The 17,390-nt window shown below is 44.2% G+C and overlaps 2 protein-coding genes across 23 annotated transcripts in view; both read left to right on the top strand.

Annotated features, from left to right (window-relative positions):
• Positions 1-3,491: 3,491 nt before the first annotated feature.
• Positions 3,492-13,782, top strand: LOC117964397 (tubby-related protein 1-like). 8 transcript variants are annotated; one of them, XM_059004443.1, is made up of 14 exons: positions 3,492-3,921; positions 5,485-5,524; positions 8,059-8,182; positions 8,786-8,887; positions 9,031-9,162; positions 9,566-9,700; positions 10,180-10,320; positions 10,672-10,766; positions 11,130-11,297; positions 11,476-11,588; positions 11,781-11,889; positions 12,020-12,118; positions 12,829-13,000; positions 13,230-13,782. In XM_059004443.1, the coding sequence occupies exons 1-14, from the start codon at positions 3,875-3,877 to the stop codon at positions 13,361-13,363; spliced, it is 1,611 nt and encodes a 536-aa protein (XP_058860426.1). In that variant the 5' UTR covers positions 3,492-3,874; the 3' UTR covers positions 13,364-13,782. The 8 variants fall into 8 exon arrangements, with proteins under 8 accessions (XP_058860426.1, XP_058860427.1, XP_058860429.1 ...); XM_059004444.1 differs by having other exon boundaries at positions 3,494-3,921; positions 9,587-9,700; XM_059004446.1 differs by having other exon boundaries at positions 3,494-3,921; positions 8,042-8,182.
• A 1,949-nt stretch (positions 13,783-15,731) lies between these two features.
• The window catches only part of LOC117962618 (transcriptional enhancer factor TEF-5), a 40,970-nt gene continuing 39,311 nt past the window's right edge, over positions 15,732-17,390 (top strand). For 6 of the 15 annotated variants that reach the window (XM_059004438.1, XM_059004437.1, XM_059004435.1 and 3 more), the window contains exon 1: positions 15,733-16,450. The gene's annotated coding sequence lies outside the window, so the exon portion shown is untranslated. Of the gene's footprint in view, positions 16,451-16,706; positions 16,992-17,390 lie in introns of those variants that run through there. The other 9 variants (XM_059004441.1, XM_059004442.1, XM_059004439.1 and 6 more) reach the window with 4 other exon arrangements.

The raw sequence follows: 17,390 nt of genomic DNA, 5'->3' as shown, positions 1-17,390 counted from the left end.
GGCTTGGTGGTACACTCAAAGATCACAGGCTGAAATGTCACCCTGTAATAACACACAGCGACGGACAAGTGCTCTACAACACTCTACAGAATTAAACAAACTTTGCTTCATAAAGTCGAATGAAACCTGCTGAATAATGTTACATTGGCATGCTGAATTATATACTGCTTCGTAACTGTCCACATACTTAACAGAAGACTGACAGCAATTGAAAAATGTGACATTTTGAAATCTAATATGAAATACTGTACTGCTATTACGGCTTCTGGTAGACTTTTGCGATATCATGTTGTAGTTTCTTTGATTACATATGTCTCAATCCTAAAATTCTAGGTGATGCAAAACCTTTGGCCATAGCTGTACTTTTGAACTGCTGTTACTGCCAAGAATGTAGTTTACAAAATAGCTCTAGCTATTGGGAATAGCACACCTTTCCTTAGTTTGAAAAGGTGTGCTTTAGGATTAGGGTCTTAATAGTGTTGTAGAAAAACATTGTGTCTCTATATTCCCTGATGGAGTTCTGGAAATCAGAATCACTAATTGAACTAGTTCTGTTATTTTCTCTTAACTCTTCTCTTTTCTATTCCAAATACATCTTTTGTATCATTAAAAAAACGTTTGATCGATTTTAGCATTTTTTTTAAATACAAATGACATTAGGTCCCCTTTAACATTTAGTTATTGAAACCGACCATGAAACAAAACGCTGTCCATTTCAGACCACGTAGCGGTGTGTTTTCATGGGCGTGAGTTCATATCAACGGCAAAGTCAATACAAACAGTGCTTCTTAATGCTTTGACGCCAAGCAGAGACGCCTGCTCGAGGTAAAGCTTCCTCAGCCCTCGCCTTCGCTTCAGTGCTTGTGTCTGGCTTTGGAAATTCGAAAGAAGCACCAGCTGTTCTTTCTGAGACTCTGCCCAACACTGCCTGTGCTTCATACTGACATTGCTTTCAGAGACGAGCCCATCTGCTTTCTGACTGACTGCTGCTAGACGCGCAACTCAAACTGAAAGGAGCGCGCAGCTCCACAATGTCACACTTTATATGCCAATTAACTCCCTTTGGTTTTTCTTCACTTAGAAACGCATCATCTTTGCAGTGGATTGTGGGATTGTAGTCCTGGGCAAGGTGCTGTCTCTGATTTTACTCGATAAAAAAAGAACTACAAATCCCAGCTTCCGCAGAGGATCCTGTTTAAAGAAAGGTCACGTTTGTGAAGCAGTTGCATTCGCTAGTTTTGCATTTTCACTGTCAGCTTGCTGCAGTTTATTTGCTTCTTGCAGGCTTTTAAAACACTCAGTGTGGAAGATACTTGCCATTGATTGGCACTAAACTGTAAAGGTGAGGGAAGGGCAGATTTTCTTGTTTTGAAATTGGCACGCTAATAAATGGGTGTGTTTCAATTGATTTAAATACCCTGAACATACGAGTATCTGCACACCCCTACTATAGAAACAGGTAGAAAAAAATACACCACAGGATTGCATTAGAACAATTCTACAGCAAAGGGATGGGCCAGGAGGTCCCTTATCCTCTATCAATGACACAGATCTGCGTCCAGTCGCGTCATGCAGAGCTACACCTACACTAACACACCTTCGCTCAGTAGTTTTAATACGCACCACTCAGAATGACAGCAAACTTCATTCAAAACCAATGTGAAGCTCTAAAATCTTATGGAAACGCAGTCTCCCTGTAAACGCGGGACCCTACACCTTTAAGACTGCAATCGCTCCCCCTCCCCAGATCCCTGTCCTTCCTTAGGCTCCCTGCCAAGGCCTGTGTTGCTTTCAAGGGTTTGTGTTAGCGCCAAAAAAGCTATTAGTCTAGACTGTCTTAATCAGTCACTAATCCGAGCAATTTGCAGTGTTTGAGGTGCCAGTCCGTGCCGCTGCATTCCCTCGTGCAGGAATGACAGCTGTCTAGGGAGTGACAAGACAGAGCAGCTCCCAGCCAGCGTCCCCGGAAAACTGGGGTTGGCCCAGTGTTCAGCCTTCATTTTTTGGCCCTGTCAGAAACAGTACACATTTTTCAATCGTCCCACTTTTGCTATTGTGTTCACATTTTACTGTAGCAGTGTACTCAGCAAGTTAACAGCAGACTCATTTAGTACATTGTGTTAGCACCATTCAGAAATTAAATAAACAATCTCACAGATTATATTTGTTTAATAATTAATAGTCTGTCTTGGACCGTGTCTATTTTTTTTTTTTTTTAATTTATATATATTTTAAATGATATCTGGCTAAAGTTAGTTCCCTCCAAGTTTCCAGTAATACAAAGAAGCTGCAATTTTTAAAAAAAAACAGGAAAACTGAACTCAAGATCACTAGAAAGATCCATCAACGCCTGTCTCTTCATTTCCAGTTGTCCCCCTGCTTTTAGTACGGTGTTTAGGCAGCAGCACCATCTAGTGGGCTTTCCTAGTCACTGCACCCTTATCCAATACACAGTGTTGTATAAATTAAAATAGCTTTACCTATAAACTGTTTTATTCCTTTTAGAAACATAAATAAATAGATAATCAGATATTTTTTTGTTGTTATTATTTGGTATGCCTTCTCCTTATCCATGATCTGGGCTGATTACTGCTAATGTAACCCGAGCCAACTCAGATCGCGTTTGCCATGTGACTTCAGTTTAAGTGTTGTTAGAAACTGTGCATTAAAACACAGCTGAAAGAAGCTTAAAGCTGCTCAGCGGGTCCCTCTTAAATACAGAGAACATTCAGCTGATTTGTGTTTTGGACGCAGGCTGGTAAAACAGCAGGCATTCACCCACGGAGGTCTGGGTTCAGATCCAACACATTTCACAAGTGTACCTGGAGAGTAGACATGATTTGGAGAGCTCTACTCGGACCAGCGGGCAGCTGTAAACTCTTCTAGAAAGTTTTCCAGGTTCTAATAATGAGATACAGATTCAACCTGAACAACAAGGGGAGCACATTGGATACCTGTGATCTGTCACCCACACCAAGCTGGTCTTAAAGAGGGGATCAGGACAGAATGGAACATGGAATGAATTCTGTCTGGGTGGGTGTTTCTCTGCCTGACTTACAGAACTGAGGTGCGCTGGAAGATCTATGAGGTGAAGCTTGAACTTGTCAGAATTGCACAAGACAGTTCCCCATATTCCAATCTCCAGAAAAAGCAGTGGCACAGATCAAATACCCCTCATATTCCAATCTCCAGACAGCGCACTGGCACAGATCAAAGCCTTCTTTCCCATGAAGCTTGGTTCTAACCCATTGGACTGGACCACTAAAGCAAAATAACCTGATCCTGACATGACTTCAATAACACCCCAGCAAGTCTGCTGATTAACAAAGGCTGAATCGAGCCACACAGCAGATGTGAACTGAAAAAAAACTCTCAGAAGGATAGCTGGCACTTTCTTCAATCCTCTTAGAGGGGGCCAGGAGGTTAGGTAAGCAGGGGGGGAGGGGGGGCTGTGGGGAGTCGCGTGTCTTTCTAGCTCTGCATTCACTCACAGGAACGAGAGGCTGACCTCTGCATGCAGTTTTATTCGGACAGCATCGGAATCGCAGATAAGAGACTCATGGGATATTAGTGAGAGACTGTGACAGACTCGAGGTGAGAGAGACGAATTTGGCCAGGCTTTGCTGCTTGGAGCGTTGGGCTTTTTCAGATGTTCCATGTTTTAATTTAGGAGGGGCGTGAGTCAGTGTCGAGGGAGACTATATGAGTCAGACAAGCTAGTATGCACTTCTCCATTGCAGTCATCTTGGGATACCTTCTCAGTGCAGCATCGCTCTTGGACCCTGAAGAAGACCCGCACACTGTGTCTCAGTCAGGGGGAGGTGTTAGCTGTTGGTGAAGTCTGGTTTGAGGTTTGCTGTGGTCCTGCACCCTTATGCCTCTGCAGTCAGATATTCTGCGGGAAGTCTGGACCTCAGACAAGTAAGTAACCGTTCCCTTTTCATGTAAAAGTATTTACATTACATGGGAGTGCCCGAAAAAAAAAAAAAACCTGAAGAAACCAATTCTAGCACTTCTCATAAGCACCCGTGGAATAAAGAGATTTAGGGATACAATTAAGGGCTATTATATCATATAGACAGAAGTCAGAATTTAACCATTAGCTAATTGTTACAGTCCAAAGATGTGCATAAAATACACGATAAAATCAGAAATGAAAAAAAAATACTCTAATATAAACACCTCACAACCACAAGAGCGCCTGTGCGCCACTGAGAGAGGACAACCAGGGGCACTGAACTGAATCCCAACCGCTTAAATATACAGAATAAATATACAGGCTTGGTTCCATAACAAACCAAAACAATAGTAATAAATACAAACGCGGTCTTTCCGCCTCAGATCTTGGCATTGCATGCAGTCTTACCAGCGAGGGTGTTCCGTACCTCAACCACAAGGTGGTAACGTGTGTAGAGCAATACACGCACCAAAACACAATTTAACAAAAAATACAAACACAACACCTTACAGCACATGTTTGTATAATAATAATAATAATAATAATAATAATAATAATAATAATAATAATTTGAAGACTTTGAATTTTAAATCAATTAGAAACATTTCACAGGTCCAACTGCAAAGCCGAAACAGTTTGCAAAAATAAGTTAAAGAAGTAATGTTTTCAAAACATTACGATCCGACGGGTCATATTATCCATAACTCGATTTCCTCTAGCGCCTCTCGACTCGAGGCTACGTTTACTCGTGTTTTTTTTTCCAAATAAGAAAACAAAAACAAAAAATGAAGTTGTAAAGTGTCACACACACCTTTCACTCCAAGATGCTAATGTAACTCCCTATACGCAGTTTAAACATGTACTTTTTAAAAAAATAAATACATAATAAATGACTGTATTGCCGGCATACAGTAAGGCACAGTCTTTATAAATCGGTGACGAATTAAGTTGCACTCAGTAATTTTACTTATTATAAGTACTGTGTTCACTTGATCAGTTTTGAATTTCTTATAATACTACACGGTGATGTAGTGTCAAAACATACGCGTCTGTTGTAATACAATACTGGAGTTGTGTGAAAGTGCTGATCCAAACTATTTCCGCGCTTGTATCACATTGCACGGCGGTGGCTCGTTACCTTCCAGATCTCCTTTCTGGTTTGTTATTTTCACTCGAGTTGCGTGTCTTCCTGTGCCCATGGCTGGCTCTCTTCATTATTACGCAGTTTTCTGGTCTAAGGACATTGACAACCCCATCTCAGCGGTGCACGCGGAGCCTGTGCGCCGCTTCCCTACGAGGTATCTTACCGAACCGGGTCTGTCCATTCCAAATGCGTTCTGTTTGAGTTCTGACTGAGAGTGCTGCATACGTTTTCTAATCAACCCGGATGGCTTCCCCATCGTTTATTATTAAAACAAGCTTTGATTCGAAGTGGAAACGGGTGCGAGGTGCCCGTGTTGCGGATTAAGGGAACAGTAAACTGTAGAAACCCTGTTAATAAAACGATATCAATCTTTTTGTTACAGCGACCAGGATGAAGATTGCGCTTCCCAGCTGCACAGACAGGTAGGGATGTTCACTTTGACCAGGTGTGTTAATCACTGAGCAGTGCCTGAGCACTACCGGCAGCATGCTGATCCAAATGATCTCGCTGTCAATCATTTTCTAACTGAAGCCAAGGGTTTTCAATAACCCTGGTCGAGGGAACCAATGATCACTGTGTCCCTGGTCTTATAAGGATCCATACACGTCCCAGAAGATGACTGTCCATGGTTCTACTGTGCATGCAGGTGGATACAACGCCTATGACACCGTTTGTTTTTTTGAGAATTCATCTTTCCACACTAGAACATTGCTCCTGCCCCCACCCCACCCCACCCCACCCCTCTCTGCTCCGGGTGGTTTGTCCCAAACAGCGTGTCATTTCCCTGCCAGATGGACCTCAGGTAAATCGGATGATCTCCTTTAGCGTTCTGCTGAGGGCTCACTGCTGAGCTCAGCTTTCACAGTACTTCCCTAAGGAGCTGGTTATCTGGTTGTTTTTTATCTGGTCACTATTGGGTTTTCCGTGGATTTTTGAACGCAGGAGGTCCTTGAGTGGATCCCAGTCCCCTGACATGTCTGCAGAGAAGGTAACGTTGTGTACAGGGAGGTGGTCTGCGTGAGGGGTCTCATTGTAATTAGCTAAGCACTGATATGATTGCGTTTGGACTGAGGGAGCTGTTTTACGGTGAGGCTCTGGTAATGCTGGTTGTAATAGACCATGCACAGAAAGTTTGTTTGTACTTGGATAGCTCCCTAAAAAAGGTTTTTGGATTTAGCAGGGTGTTCTGTTTCAGAACATCAGGACACGGTAGTTCCAGTCCAGGACTGCATTGCTTAGAGCTGTGACGCAATCGTATCCAAGCAGAAACTTCAGCTGAGAATCACAACCACAGTAAAAATCCACCCAGAAAAAAAATAAAGTACAGTATGGTTTTTAAAAAATAACACTACGACAACATGAAATCAATTCTGTTCTTCTTCTGAGTTTCTTCTGAAAATGAATGGAATGAAACCAGACACAGGAGGTGTGCTAGTGGAGAGTAAAAGTACATATCTACCTTTAAAACTCACCTACAGGTGTTTTCTCAGTAGCGAGCCCATTACGGAAGTCCCATGTATAATATATAAAAAGAGTTTCTAATTTGTGAGATCGTTGCAGGCGAGGTTTTGGTTGTTTGGGCCGCTGTAGCTGTCTGCTGCTCTGCACTGCTGTGTAAATACACAGGAATTCGAGACACTCCATGGAAAGGGTTAGCGACTCTTGTGTTTTCCTTGCTTTTGGGATTGTCACGTGTGACGGTATAATTAGAGACACAAGATTGTCCAGTAATGAGATTAGGAGCTGTGGGGCTAATCCTCTGCTGCTGTATTGCTGTGGAGACCAGGGTGACCTAGTTTCTCTACCAGGATGAAGACTGGGAGGGCTGGGTGCTGTTTATTAGAATCCTGTCTGACTGGCTCTCTCACTGCACAGTGAACATGATCGCTGGCTTCAGTTTTCACAGATCCACCCCAAACGCTTACCATACATCCCTGGACTCCAATAGACCTTTCAGATCGGATAACAGTTGATTTTACACATTTTTAGCATATGGAACGAATATTAATTGCTGTAAAACATATCTAAACATGAAATCTATCTGTCTGTCTGTCTGTGTGTCTGTCTGTCTGTCTCTATCGATCTGTCTGTCTGTCTGTCTGTCTGTCTGTCTGTCTGTCTGTCTGTCTCTCTATCGATCTGTCTGTCTGTCTGTCTGTCTGTCTGTCTGCCTGTCTGTCTGTCTGTCTGTCTGTCTGTCTGTCTCTCTATCAATCTGTCTCTCTTTTATTATTGCAAAATACAAACAGCCGAATATAAATATACTGAAGATCTGTGATCTTTCTGGCTAGGTTATTACCCCGCGTCCCTTCTCATACCATCATATGCAGACACAATGTAGCATGCCTGCTTATCTGTCTCCTCTTTTATCCAATGCTATCCCTGCTGCTGCTCCTGACGGTAAGATCATGTTGTATTTGACTCTTATTTTACGGCACGTTGTTCTCAGATTGTTTTTCCACGTCTTTATCTTGGATGCTGCTGTAACCCTTTAACCTCCTTCTCCTAGCTTCATAATACAGCTGTAAACGCAAAGCCATCCTGGCAGCTATTAGGAACCCATATAATGTTCTATAGTGTGTGTAGCAGTGTGGATGTGGGGTCCTAGTGCCAGCGTCACAAGACGTCACTCATCATAAGCAATCTCATATATTCTGATGATTCTCTGTTAAATTGGGCGGCCACACCATCTGCATGATCTGAATTGGTTCCTCTCAGCTTACAGCTGGACGAGATAGAGAGACGACCACGATTGCCAGTTCTGATTATGATGCCCGCCTTACTGTGTATAGAGGGGGGGGGGGGGTCAGAAGAAATCTTCATAGAGAAAACTAAACAATATACAGCAACATGCTAAGGACGTTGTCCTCCGATATGGAAATGTATGTTTTCAAAGCCTTGGTTATTACTCCTCTAACCCCTCAGCTGTGTTTGTGCAGGATCCGTCCCGGAGTAGAAACCCAAAAAGAAAAAGCAAGAGCCCAGCGTGAAGCAGGCCAACGGCACAGAGAGCAAACCCAGGAAGACAAGGAAGAGCGATGAGCTCCATCCACCAGAGCAGGAGAGTACTGCCACACAGAGTAAGAGTGATACAGCACTCACACAAAGAGTGATACAGCACTGCCACACAGAGTAAGAGTGATACAGCACTGCCACACAGAGTAAGAGTGATACAGCACTCACACAAAGAGTGATACAGCACCGCCACACAGAGTAAGAGTGATACAGCACTCACACAAAGAGTGATACAGCACTGCCACACAGAGTCAGAGTGATACAGCACTCACACAAAGAGTGATACAGCACTCACACAAAGAGTGATACAGCACTGCCACACAGAGTAAGAGTGATACAGCACTCACACAAAGAGTGATACAGCACTGCCACACAGAGTAAGAGCGATACAGCACTGCCACACAGAGTAAGAGTGATACAGCACCTCCACACAGAGTAAGAATACTTACCTACGCTTTACCATGCTTTCACGCTACGTTATTACACGTTGCCGTGCTTTCACTATGGGGCACCTATAAGGGGAATGTAGGTATTTTTGATTAAATCAAACACTACAAACAAGAGAGAACAATCATGGTGTGCTTTCCCTTTTGTTCTTGTGCTGTTTGTTTGTTAAACTGTAAGCAGTGTGTTTTCTCTTCCCTTCTTCTGTGGTTTAACCCTCCTAGATGGAAAGAAAGTAAAGAAAAAGAAACACGACAAAGAAAAGGATGAGCCGGCAGAAAAAGAACCAAAGAAAAAGACTAAAATGATACCCAAAAAGAAGAAAGGTGAGAGGATAAACAAATATATACGGTACGGAAATGTAAACCACACCAGTGGAACCAGTACTCTACATCTGGCACGCCACTGGAACCAGTTCTCTATAATGAATTTCTGAGCCAACGCCTGCTGGTTTTGTTTATTTTTTAAGACTCGGTGGACGATGATGACGGAGATGAGCAGGATGACCCCCCAGAAGAAGCTCCCGCTAAAAAGACGAAAAAGAAAACTCAAAAAGACACGGCCTCCGGAGACGCCGTGGACAAGAAAACCAAAACCAAAGGTGAGTTTGAGGAGCTCTGAGAACATTTCAACCTAGACAAACCTAGACGAAGGGTGCCTGTATGAAAGCTTTTAACAACGTTCATAAAATCACGTCATCACGTCATCACCGAGAGGATTTCTACGTCTTTGTGTACAGTACAGGCGATGTCCCGCCACCAGAGCCCCTGTTTATTAGGCTTTGTTTAACTGTGAGACCGGTTTCCAATGAGTGAATACCTGAGAAGTGTATTCATAAACTTAGAGCCAGATCACATTCCTCGGCTCTGGTCTTCACCTCTCTTCCAGGGGCCCTGTTTCTGGTTTCAAGTGGGTGTCTTGTTTGTAAGTCAGGGGATTGTCACATTGAGCTTCTGCTGTAGTTTATTTCAGTTATATTGCAGCATCAGTAGACGTTTGTAAAGAACATTGTCCCTTTTCTCAAGAGGAGAAAAATGACACAGAAGCCAAAGGGAAGGTGACTAAACCCAAGAAGAAGGAGTCTGCCTCCATGTTCCAGATACACGGGGACAAACCAGAGGCCAAGGGGAAAAAGAAAGGTGTGTCACGAACTGCCTGCGACTCCCAGAGTCCAAACGATTTTCTTTCAGGATTCATTGAAGAGAACTCGTGGGTGTATGAATGCATGTCAATCTAAATTCTGAAACTGAATAAGAAATTGAGTCAAGTTTTACCTGAGAATTTAAATTGAGGGTTAGGGTTAGGGTAGGAGTGGAGGGTGTATGGAATGAGTTAGGGTTAGGGTAGGAGTGGAGGGTGTATGGAATGGGTTAGGGTTAGGGTTAGGGTAGGAGTGGAGGGTGTATGGGATGGGTTAGGGTTAGGGTTAGGGTAGGAGTGGAGGGTGTATGGAATGGGTTGGGGTGCAGGAGTCCTTTCTCTCTCCTGTCCGTTTCATTGTATTTCTTTTCTGTTTTCTCTCCCTGCACCCCACACCCCTACCCACACTCCCACCCACCCACACGCACACACACGCACACACACCCACACACACACGCACACACCCACCCCACTGCAGAGTCAAAGTCAGAAGGCGAGGAGAGCGGCAGTGACTCCAGACAGAGCAAGACCAAGAAGAAGAGCACAGCAAACACAGCAAACCCCGCCACGATGTTCCAGACAGGGGGCGAGGCCAAAGACAAGAAGGGCAAGAAGAAAGGTGGGTCTGGGGAAGCCTCCGCTAGAGGCTGGGACGCCTGCTCTCTGTGTATCTGGAGCACTGCTAGCATGGTATGTTAATTAAGACATGAATAGAGGGCGCATTGAGTGGGAGAAGAGAGAGCTGTGTTTCCAGGGGAGCAGTCAGGTATGTTTTAACAGTGAGGGAGACTGTTGTCTCTCTGTATGTGCCCTGCAGTTAAGCATGTTTTGGCCTTGTTTTGAGGTCCTGGTTTTTAATGTCAGTTGAATGCTACTTTGAGTTTCTACTGACATTTGTTTATTTCTCATGGTGTCTCCGTGTCTTTGTGTCTCTGTGTCTCCGTGTCTCCGTGTCTCTGTGTCTGCACAGGTCCTGCGAAATCAGAGGAGAACAAAAGCGAGGAGGAAAACGAAGCAGCCCCGAAAAGCACCAAGAAGAAGGGCAAGGGCAAAAAGACCAAAAAAGTGAGTTCTCACCAGCCTTCTGCTGAAAGACAGACTTGAGAAGAATAGTGAATGGTACGCAGAGGTATTTGAGAGATCACAGAGGGGTGTGTCTGTCTGAACCACCAGCGAAGGGTAGTTGAGTCTCATTGGCTGAGCTGTGGGCCACCCCATTGCAACTGCCCATTATTATAGATTCATGTCCTGTAGAACAGTGGAACACTATTGTTTGGCACAACTGTATCCATGGCGTTAGAATGGTGTGACATCATAAGAATCATAACTGCTCAGTGTAGCTCCCAAAGTTTGAGGTCTGTACGGACGGCCGTCCAGCCACCACCACTACATATATATATGTATATTTGAAAGGCTGCGTGTTTACAGGAGGAGCGCCCCCCGTCGCCCGTCATCGAGGTGGACAATCTGGAGGAGTTCGTGCTGGGGCCCGCCCCCCAGGGTGTGACGATCAAGTGCAAGGTCACCCGCGACAAGAAGGGCATGGACCGGGGCCTCTACCCGACCTACTACCTGCACCTCGACAACGACAAGAAGGTGAGGAGTTCACCAGCAAACGTCTCGGGGAGAGGGAGGGGTTTATTATCCAGTTTATAAATCTATAAACTGGGGTGCCAGCGCCTCCTTTTAAATGTGGACTTGGCTTGGGCTGCTAGGTATTGACGCTCACTGTTCCCTACAAGTCTATTGACTCTCTTCTGACTCTCTTCATCAGGTGTTCCTATTGGCTGGGAGGAAACGCAAGAAGAGTAAAACGTCCAATTACCTGATCTCTATAGACCCCACAGACATGTCCCGGGACGGGGAGAACTTCATCGGAAAGTTGAGGTAAAAACAGACGATTCTAACCCGCCCTTGCAGGTGTGATAACATCTTTTCGCTGTATCTTGGAACAACTCATCCAATCATGTGGACACATGTGGTATGAGCAATCCTCAGGTCTTTGTCCGAATTCAGCCCATGGGCTCAAACCTCCACAGTCGCTGCTGAAAATCTGTCAAACATGCATTCTTTTGACAGGTCCAATTTAATGGGGACCAAATTCACTGTGTTCGACAACGGGATCAACCCTGACAGGGCGAACTCTGATTGGTCGAAAGTGCGCCAGGAGCTCTCGGCTATCATTTATGTAAGTAAACTATGTAACAGTAGAAGGAAGGTCTAGAACAGGTTTGATGACAGACAGTGTGGTTTTGTAGCAGCATTTACCTTCCTAAATCATTCAGACATGCCTTTCCTTGCATTGCTTCCTGTTACAGGAGACCAACGTTCTGGGATTTAAAGGCCCTCGCAGGATGACTGTGATCATTCCTGGGATGAACGAGGATAGTGAGCGCGTGCCGATTCGACCCAGGAACGTAGGTGTCTTTTCCGGTCATGAGCCAGAGAGCCTGCCCTGGGTTCTGTTAGTTTAACTGCTGAAACCGAATCAATCTCCGATTCAATGAGCTCAGATTGCAATACTATCACACCCACCTGGCCCTGGAGTCAGATTCAAATTCAGATTCAAAGTGCTTTATTAGCATGACCAGTTTAGGAGTCCCTGATTAGGACCCTGTGACTGTTTTATCTTCTTACATAGTTATTTTTAATGCAATACCAATTGGAATTCATTAAAAAATTCATCTCATTGTGTTTTATTTTGATCCTGTGGAATAGGGTGGAGTCGAAGACAAGATTTCTAAATCTCCCCCAGACCTTTTTTTTTTATTGTGATGCTGAGAGACGCTGCCACCTCGTGGATAAACTGTGAAATAGCCGATGTAACAAACCTCACAAGGCATGTTAGTTATGTGTGTGTGTGTGTATATATATACTGTATATATATATATTAACAGGATACATGTTCTGCTCAGAGTCTCCCTTGTGCAGTCTAACCCCTCTTCCTCGCTCTCTCCTCTCTCTCTCTCTCTCGCCTCTCTCTCTCTCTCTGTCTCTCTCTCTCCTCTCCTCGCTCTCCCCTCTCTCTCCTCTCTCTGTCTCTCTCTCTCTCCTCTCCTCGCTCTCCCCTCTCTCTCCCCTCTCTCTCCTCTCTCTGTCTCTCTCTCTCCTCTCCTCTCTCTGGCAGGATAATGACGGGCTCCTGATTCGCTACCAGAACAAGAACATGGAGAACCTGATCGAGCTGCACAACAAGACTCCGGTGTGGAACGACGAGACGCAGTCCCACGTGCTCAACTTCTCCGGGAGAGTGACGCACGCCTCCGTCAAGAACTTCCAGATCGTGCACAGCAATGACGGTGAGCTTCCCGGCTTCTCTCTGCTATGAGTTACACTGACAGGAAACAGGGTGAACCAGCAGCCCCCACCACGCCCATCGCAAGCAAACGAGTGTTTCAACCGCTGGGCAGACACACTGAGGGGGGATCTAATGCTTATTGCTTTCCAATCCCAGCCTGCTTCCTGGAGTCCAGTTATGGTACGTGGAGTGTCTTCACTCTCTGTCCCTCTCTCTGCTTCCTCCCACAGTGGACTACATTGTGATGCAGTTCGGGCGAGTCGCAGACGATGCCTTTACTCTGGATTTTAATTACCCCCTGTGCGCTGTGCAGGCGTTTGCCATTGCACTGTCCAGCTTCGATGGCAAGCTGGCCTGTGAATAGAGGAGACGAAGGACAGCCACGCCCTCGAGGAAGCGAGACAGCGAGTCGGGACAGGCTGCCCTTTATGTTTGTTTGTTTTTTTAAAAACTTCTAACCAATTCCCCACGTTGGACGTGTCCATGGAAGAGCAAGAAGGATGACAAGCAGGTGAAGGGATGCTGGTGTTTTGACGGCTCGATTACTCAGAGACTGCAATACATGCGGGAAAAGAAAACCTTCTCCCAGCTAATCCAATTCAAAACTTACATTTACAATACATCAATTAGGAATCCAGATTGTATCTCTGAAATCTATCTTTTTTTTTTCTTCATTTTTGATATATTTCAAATATATTCTAAACATTAAAAATATATATCCTTATAATCATGGAAAATGTGTAAACTATGTATGTCTTCCAGAATAAACAGGGATGGTAATTAGATCTGCCTCAATGGCTATAAATTCTAGTACTGCAGCAGAATAGTTTAGTGCACAGTTTTGAAGCTGCATGTAAAATTGATGACTGCAGCCCCTCGTCCCCACCACCTTGGGTACCCTTTGTTCTCCACAGCGGGGTGCTACAGTGCCTACGAGCAAAAACTGCAGAGAACAAAGCGGCTTTGTGCTTCTTTAAACAGTCCTCAGAGATGCTGTGACAGTGCGCATAGTGTGGGCTGTAAGTTCTTGTTGAAGATTCAGTGGCAGTGGTTCTGTACTAGGGGTCCATGGCAGTGAAGGAGCAGCTCTAGTGGTCTGACAGTGACATGAAGCAGAACTCAATCAGGATGCCACCATAACTTTTGCAGTGCCCATCTAGTGTTAGCGAAAGTAAGAATGAGGCGATCTTTCAAAAGCAAATGTAACAGAACAAGCCACACATGAGCAAATTCATCATAGGGTTTTAATGGCTAATACCGCTTTGAGCAAATGTTTTGCAGTGACTTACAGAAGTAAGAGAGACACTTGTGGAAGCAGCGCTGAGCTCTGTGTTGTGCATGACAAGGTGAATGTAGGCTGTTTAGCGGGACACGTACTCTGTTGTGAAGGAAACCAGTGGGAGGTGTTGGAATGGTGCCTGTAACTTTTTGGCTGGTCATCAAGATATTTTTGTACCAGGTGAGAGGTCTGGCTGTCAGGTCAGCGCAGTTACTTTTAAAATGGTCAGACAGACAGAACGCAGATCCGATCCACACGAATCATACCAGGACCCGGGATGGAGCGATTTACCACTTCACCTCTTGGAATGGTACATGCTATCACATGAGGAAACGTGACTGGAAAATGATATTCATACAGCTTTTAAAGCAATGTCAATCAGAGTTACCCCTAAAAGTAAGTGGGAGATTCAATCCAATCCCAGATATTGTGGAAAGCTCTGTACAGTGCTGGGATTTGAACAAGGAGATGATTAAAGTGTCCTGCAGGGGGAGTCATTGCTGGAGTTTAAGGCGTGTTAACAGAAAGCTGGGTACACTTTGCTTAACTCCTGGGCAGGGTGCCAGCAGTTACCTCATCAGGGCTGGTTTTATGAGAAGGGGAGGGACAGAGCAGGGGTTCGAGTTTAACTCTTCGTGACTCGCTGTGGAATGCTGAGAATTCACCAGCACTCACAGGAAGCAGCTCCCTATCTGGAACGCAGTTGCACCTGTCCACAGAAACGAACAGGGAGCCCGAGGCTTTTCAACTCAGCCAGCGAGTCTGCGGCTGTGAGTCGACCTCTTCCCCGTTTCTTCTTTCACAGTTTTTATAAAATGGGAATTTTGCCAAGAAGTGACGGATAGAATTTGAATTTGTCTGTCTCTCGTGTCCAACGTGTATCGAATCCTCATTTTAAGCTCATTTTATTTTTCAACATTCTTTTTTTTTTAAATGTGAGCCCCCTCTATGAACAATATCATCTTTCAATATTGATCACAGCACAACAATGTAACACAACACACTGAAGACTGAATGTGTGGGAAGATGGGGTTCGCATTAAACAGGGTGCAGGGTAGGAAACATCACACGCATACGCTGGGAACCATAACCTTGTACAAGATTCACCATTTACTAACTTGCAGTTACAGAGGGGGGCAGATGGTATAGTTTTACCCCCATACAGTCATTTCTAAAGACACATCACCAAGAAAGTTTCTTCGTCAGTCAGTAAGCCTGTTTTTTAGCAGAAACAGCCATATAGATTGTATATAAAAAGATGAGAAACCTGTTAGAGCAAAAATTGTCTTTCCTTTTGAAAGAAGTTCTCGGTTTGCTTCCTGTCCTTTCAGGCAGTGTTACTGTTTCACTTCCTAGGGCATGTCACCGGCTGCACAGTCTGTCAGTCAACAGGGGAAGCAGCTGGTTGGTTCCTGACAGGAATGAAGTAAGTGGAGAGTGGTGAGGAGAACTCCACTCTGAAGGTGAATGACTGGAGAGAGTGCAAGAGGACACAGCAAGAAGAACATACATCTGCTTTGTTTGTAAAAAAGTTTAATAGTTTTCATGGTCGTACACTGCAGTTATACCTCCTATCAAACCTATATAGCGATACTGTGTGTGCTTTTACTCGTGCGAGGGTTAATTCATAGGCTTTCACGATGCATTTGCAGAACATGACCTACAGTAAATATCGCGAGCGTCTGTTACAAGTCGAGGGAATTCTACACACGGGAGCCTGGATAAATACACACGTCTTCTTTAGTTTGGGTTCATATATCCATTGCATTCCGCCCGAAATGTAGTTGTGTATCTCCGGGTTCTGCTGAAATAAAGACGGGCTAGTTCTGGGGGATTTTCAGCGTGGTATGATACTGCGTGCGTTTGCACCCTGGGGAGAGCCGTGATTCACCGGAGTAATGTGTAACTTGAGGGGGGCGGGGTTTCTAAACTCGAATCTGCCCCCTAACTTTGTGATTGACACCCGTAGATTGCTCCTCCCAAAACTTTTTTTCCTTCGTTTTTCACAGTGCCTTGCGTTGATTCCATACTTTACATTCCAGCTTTACTGTCAAACCAGGAGACGTATTTATTGAAAATAAAAACACAAGGCAAAATAAATAAAGAAATAAACGATTGCGACTCGTAAGCGCCCATCTGTCGCTGGATTTAGACAGACACGGTGTTCTAAAGGTGAGTGTTTGGTTTTTTATTTTGTTTTGTTTTAAATACGTTTTCTTTGTCTCGGTGTTTTTCTGTGAAGTTTTCAATCTCAGTTCCTGGTCGCTGAAGTTTTCGGATCTTTGTCATATTTCACATTTTTTTCCCGTGGAACTCCCCTCGTTTGGGAGGGAAGGGGGAGAAAACAGATTGTTTTTTTTTTTCTTTTTCTGAGCAGTGAATTGATTGGTTTCCTTACTGCTAAAATAAACTTATCTGAGTTTGAATCGTTGGTGTCTTTTTTTTTCTATCTCTGTGAATCCAGTTGTTGTTAGAAGTTGAACATGATGGTTTTTTTCTGTGTTTTTTTGCGCGCAGCTGCCGGGACGTGCCCCCCCTCCCCTCTCTCTCCCCCAATCGATCCGAAGTTTCCAAAACTTTTTTGGGGGGGAATATATTCTATTTGTATCCGGGAACCGGAAAAAAAAACATCAAACTCCAGGATTAATAAAAAAATAGAATTAAAAAAAGCCAGTTTTTTTTAATTTTACGAAGCAGATTGAATATTTTATAGGTAAGTACAAATGCTTTGGCATGTGTTTTTTTTTGTCTAATGAATGTTTTTTATGTGCTTCGCGTGTTATTAAAAGTGATGTGTACATATGAAAATGAGAAAACGATTGCACGATTTGTTTTACGTATCGATATTTAAAAAATAAACGGAACGCGATGTATTTTATAAATAAATAATAAAGCAATAGATAGCTCGATAGATACGAACAATGCGGAATGCCGTGTTTGAGTGCCGTGATTTCTGCTAGTTTTAAAGCACGAATACATTGCCCCCTCGCTGAGTAAATCAGTCCCTCCTCGCTTCTCATTGTTCGCTCGGCTCTCTGACTCGCTGTTGCATTGACCGGGTGAAATGGCCCGGCGGAGTTAACTCCAGGAGTGTGTTGTTTGTCTTATTATT

This window comes from Acipenser ruthenus, chromosome 29, assembly GCF_902713425.1.
Source record: "Acipenser ruthenus chromosome 29, fAciRut3.2 maternal haplotype, whole genome shotgun sequence".
Taxonomy (NCBI): Eukaryota; Metazoa; Chordata; class Actinopteri; order Acipenseriformes; family Acipenseridae; genus Acipenser; species Acipenser ruthenus.
This window is presented reverse-complemented; position numbering and strand designations above follow the sequence as displayed.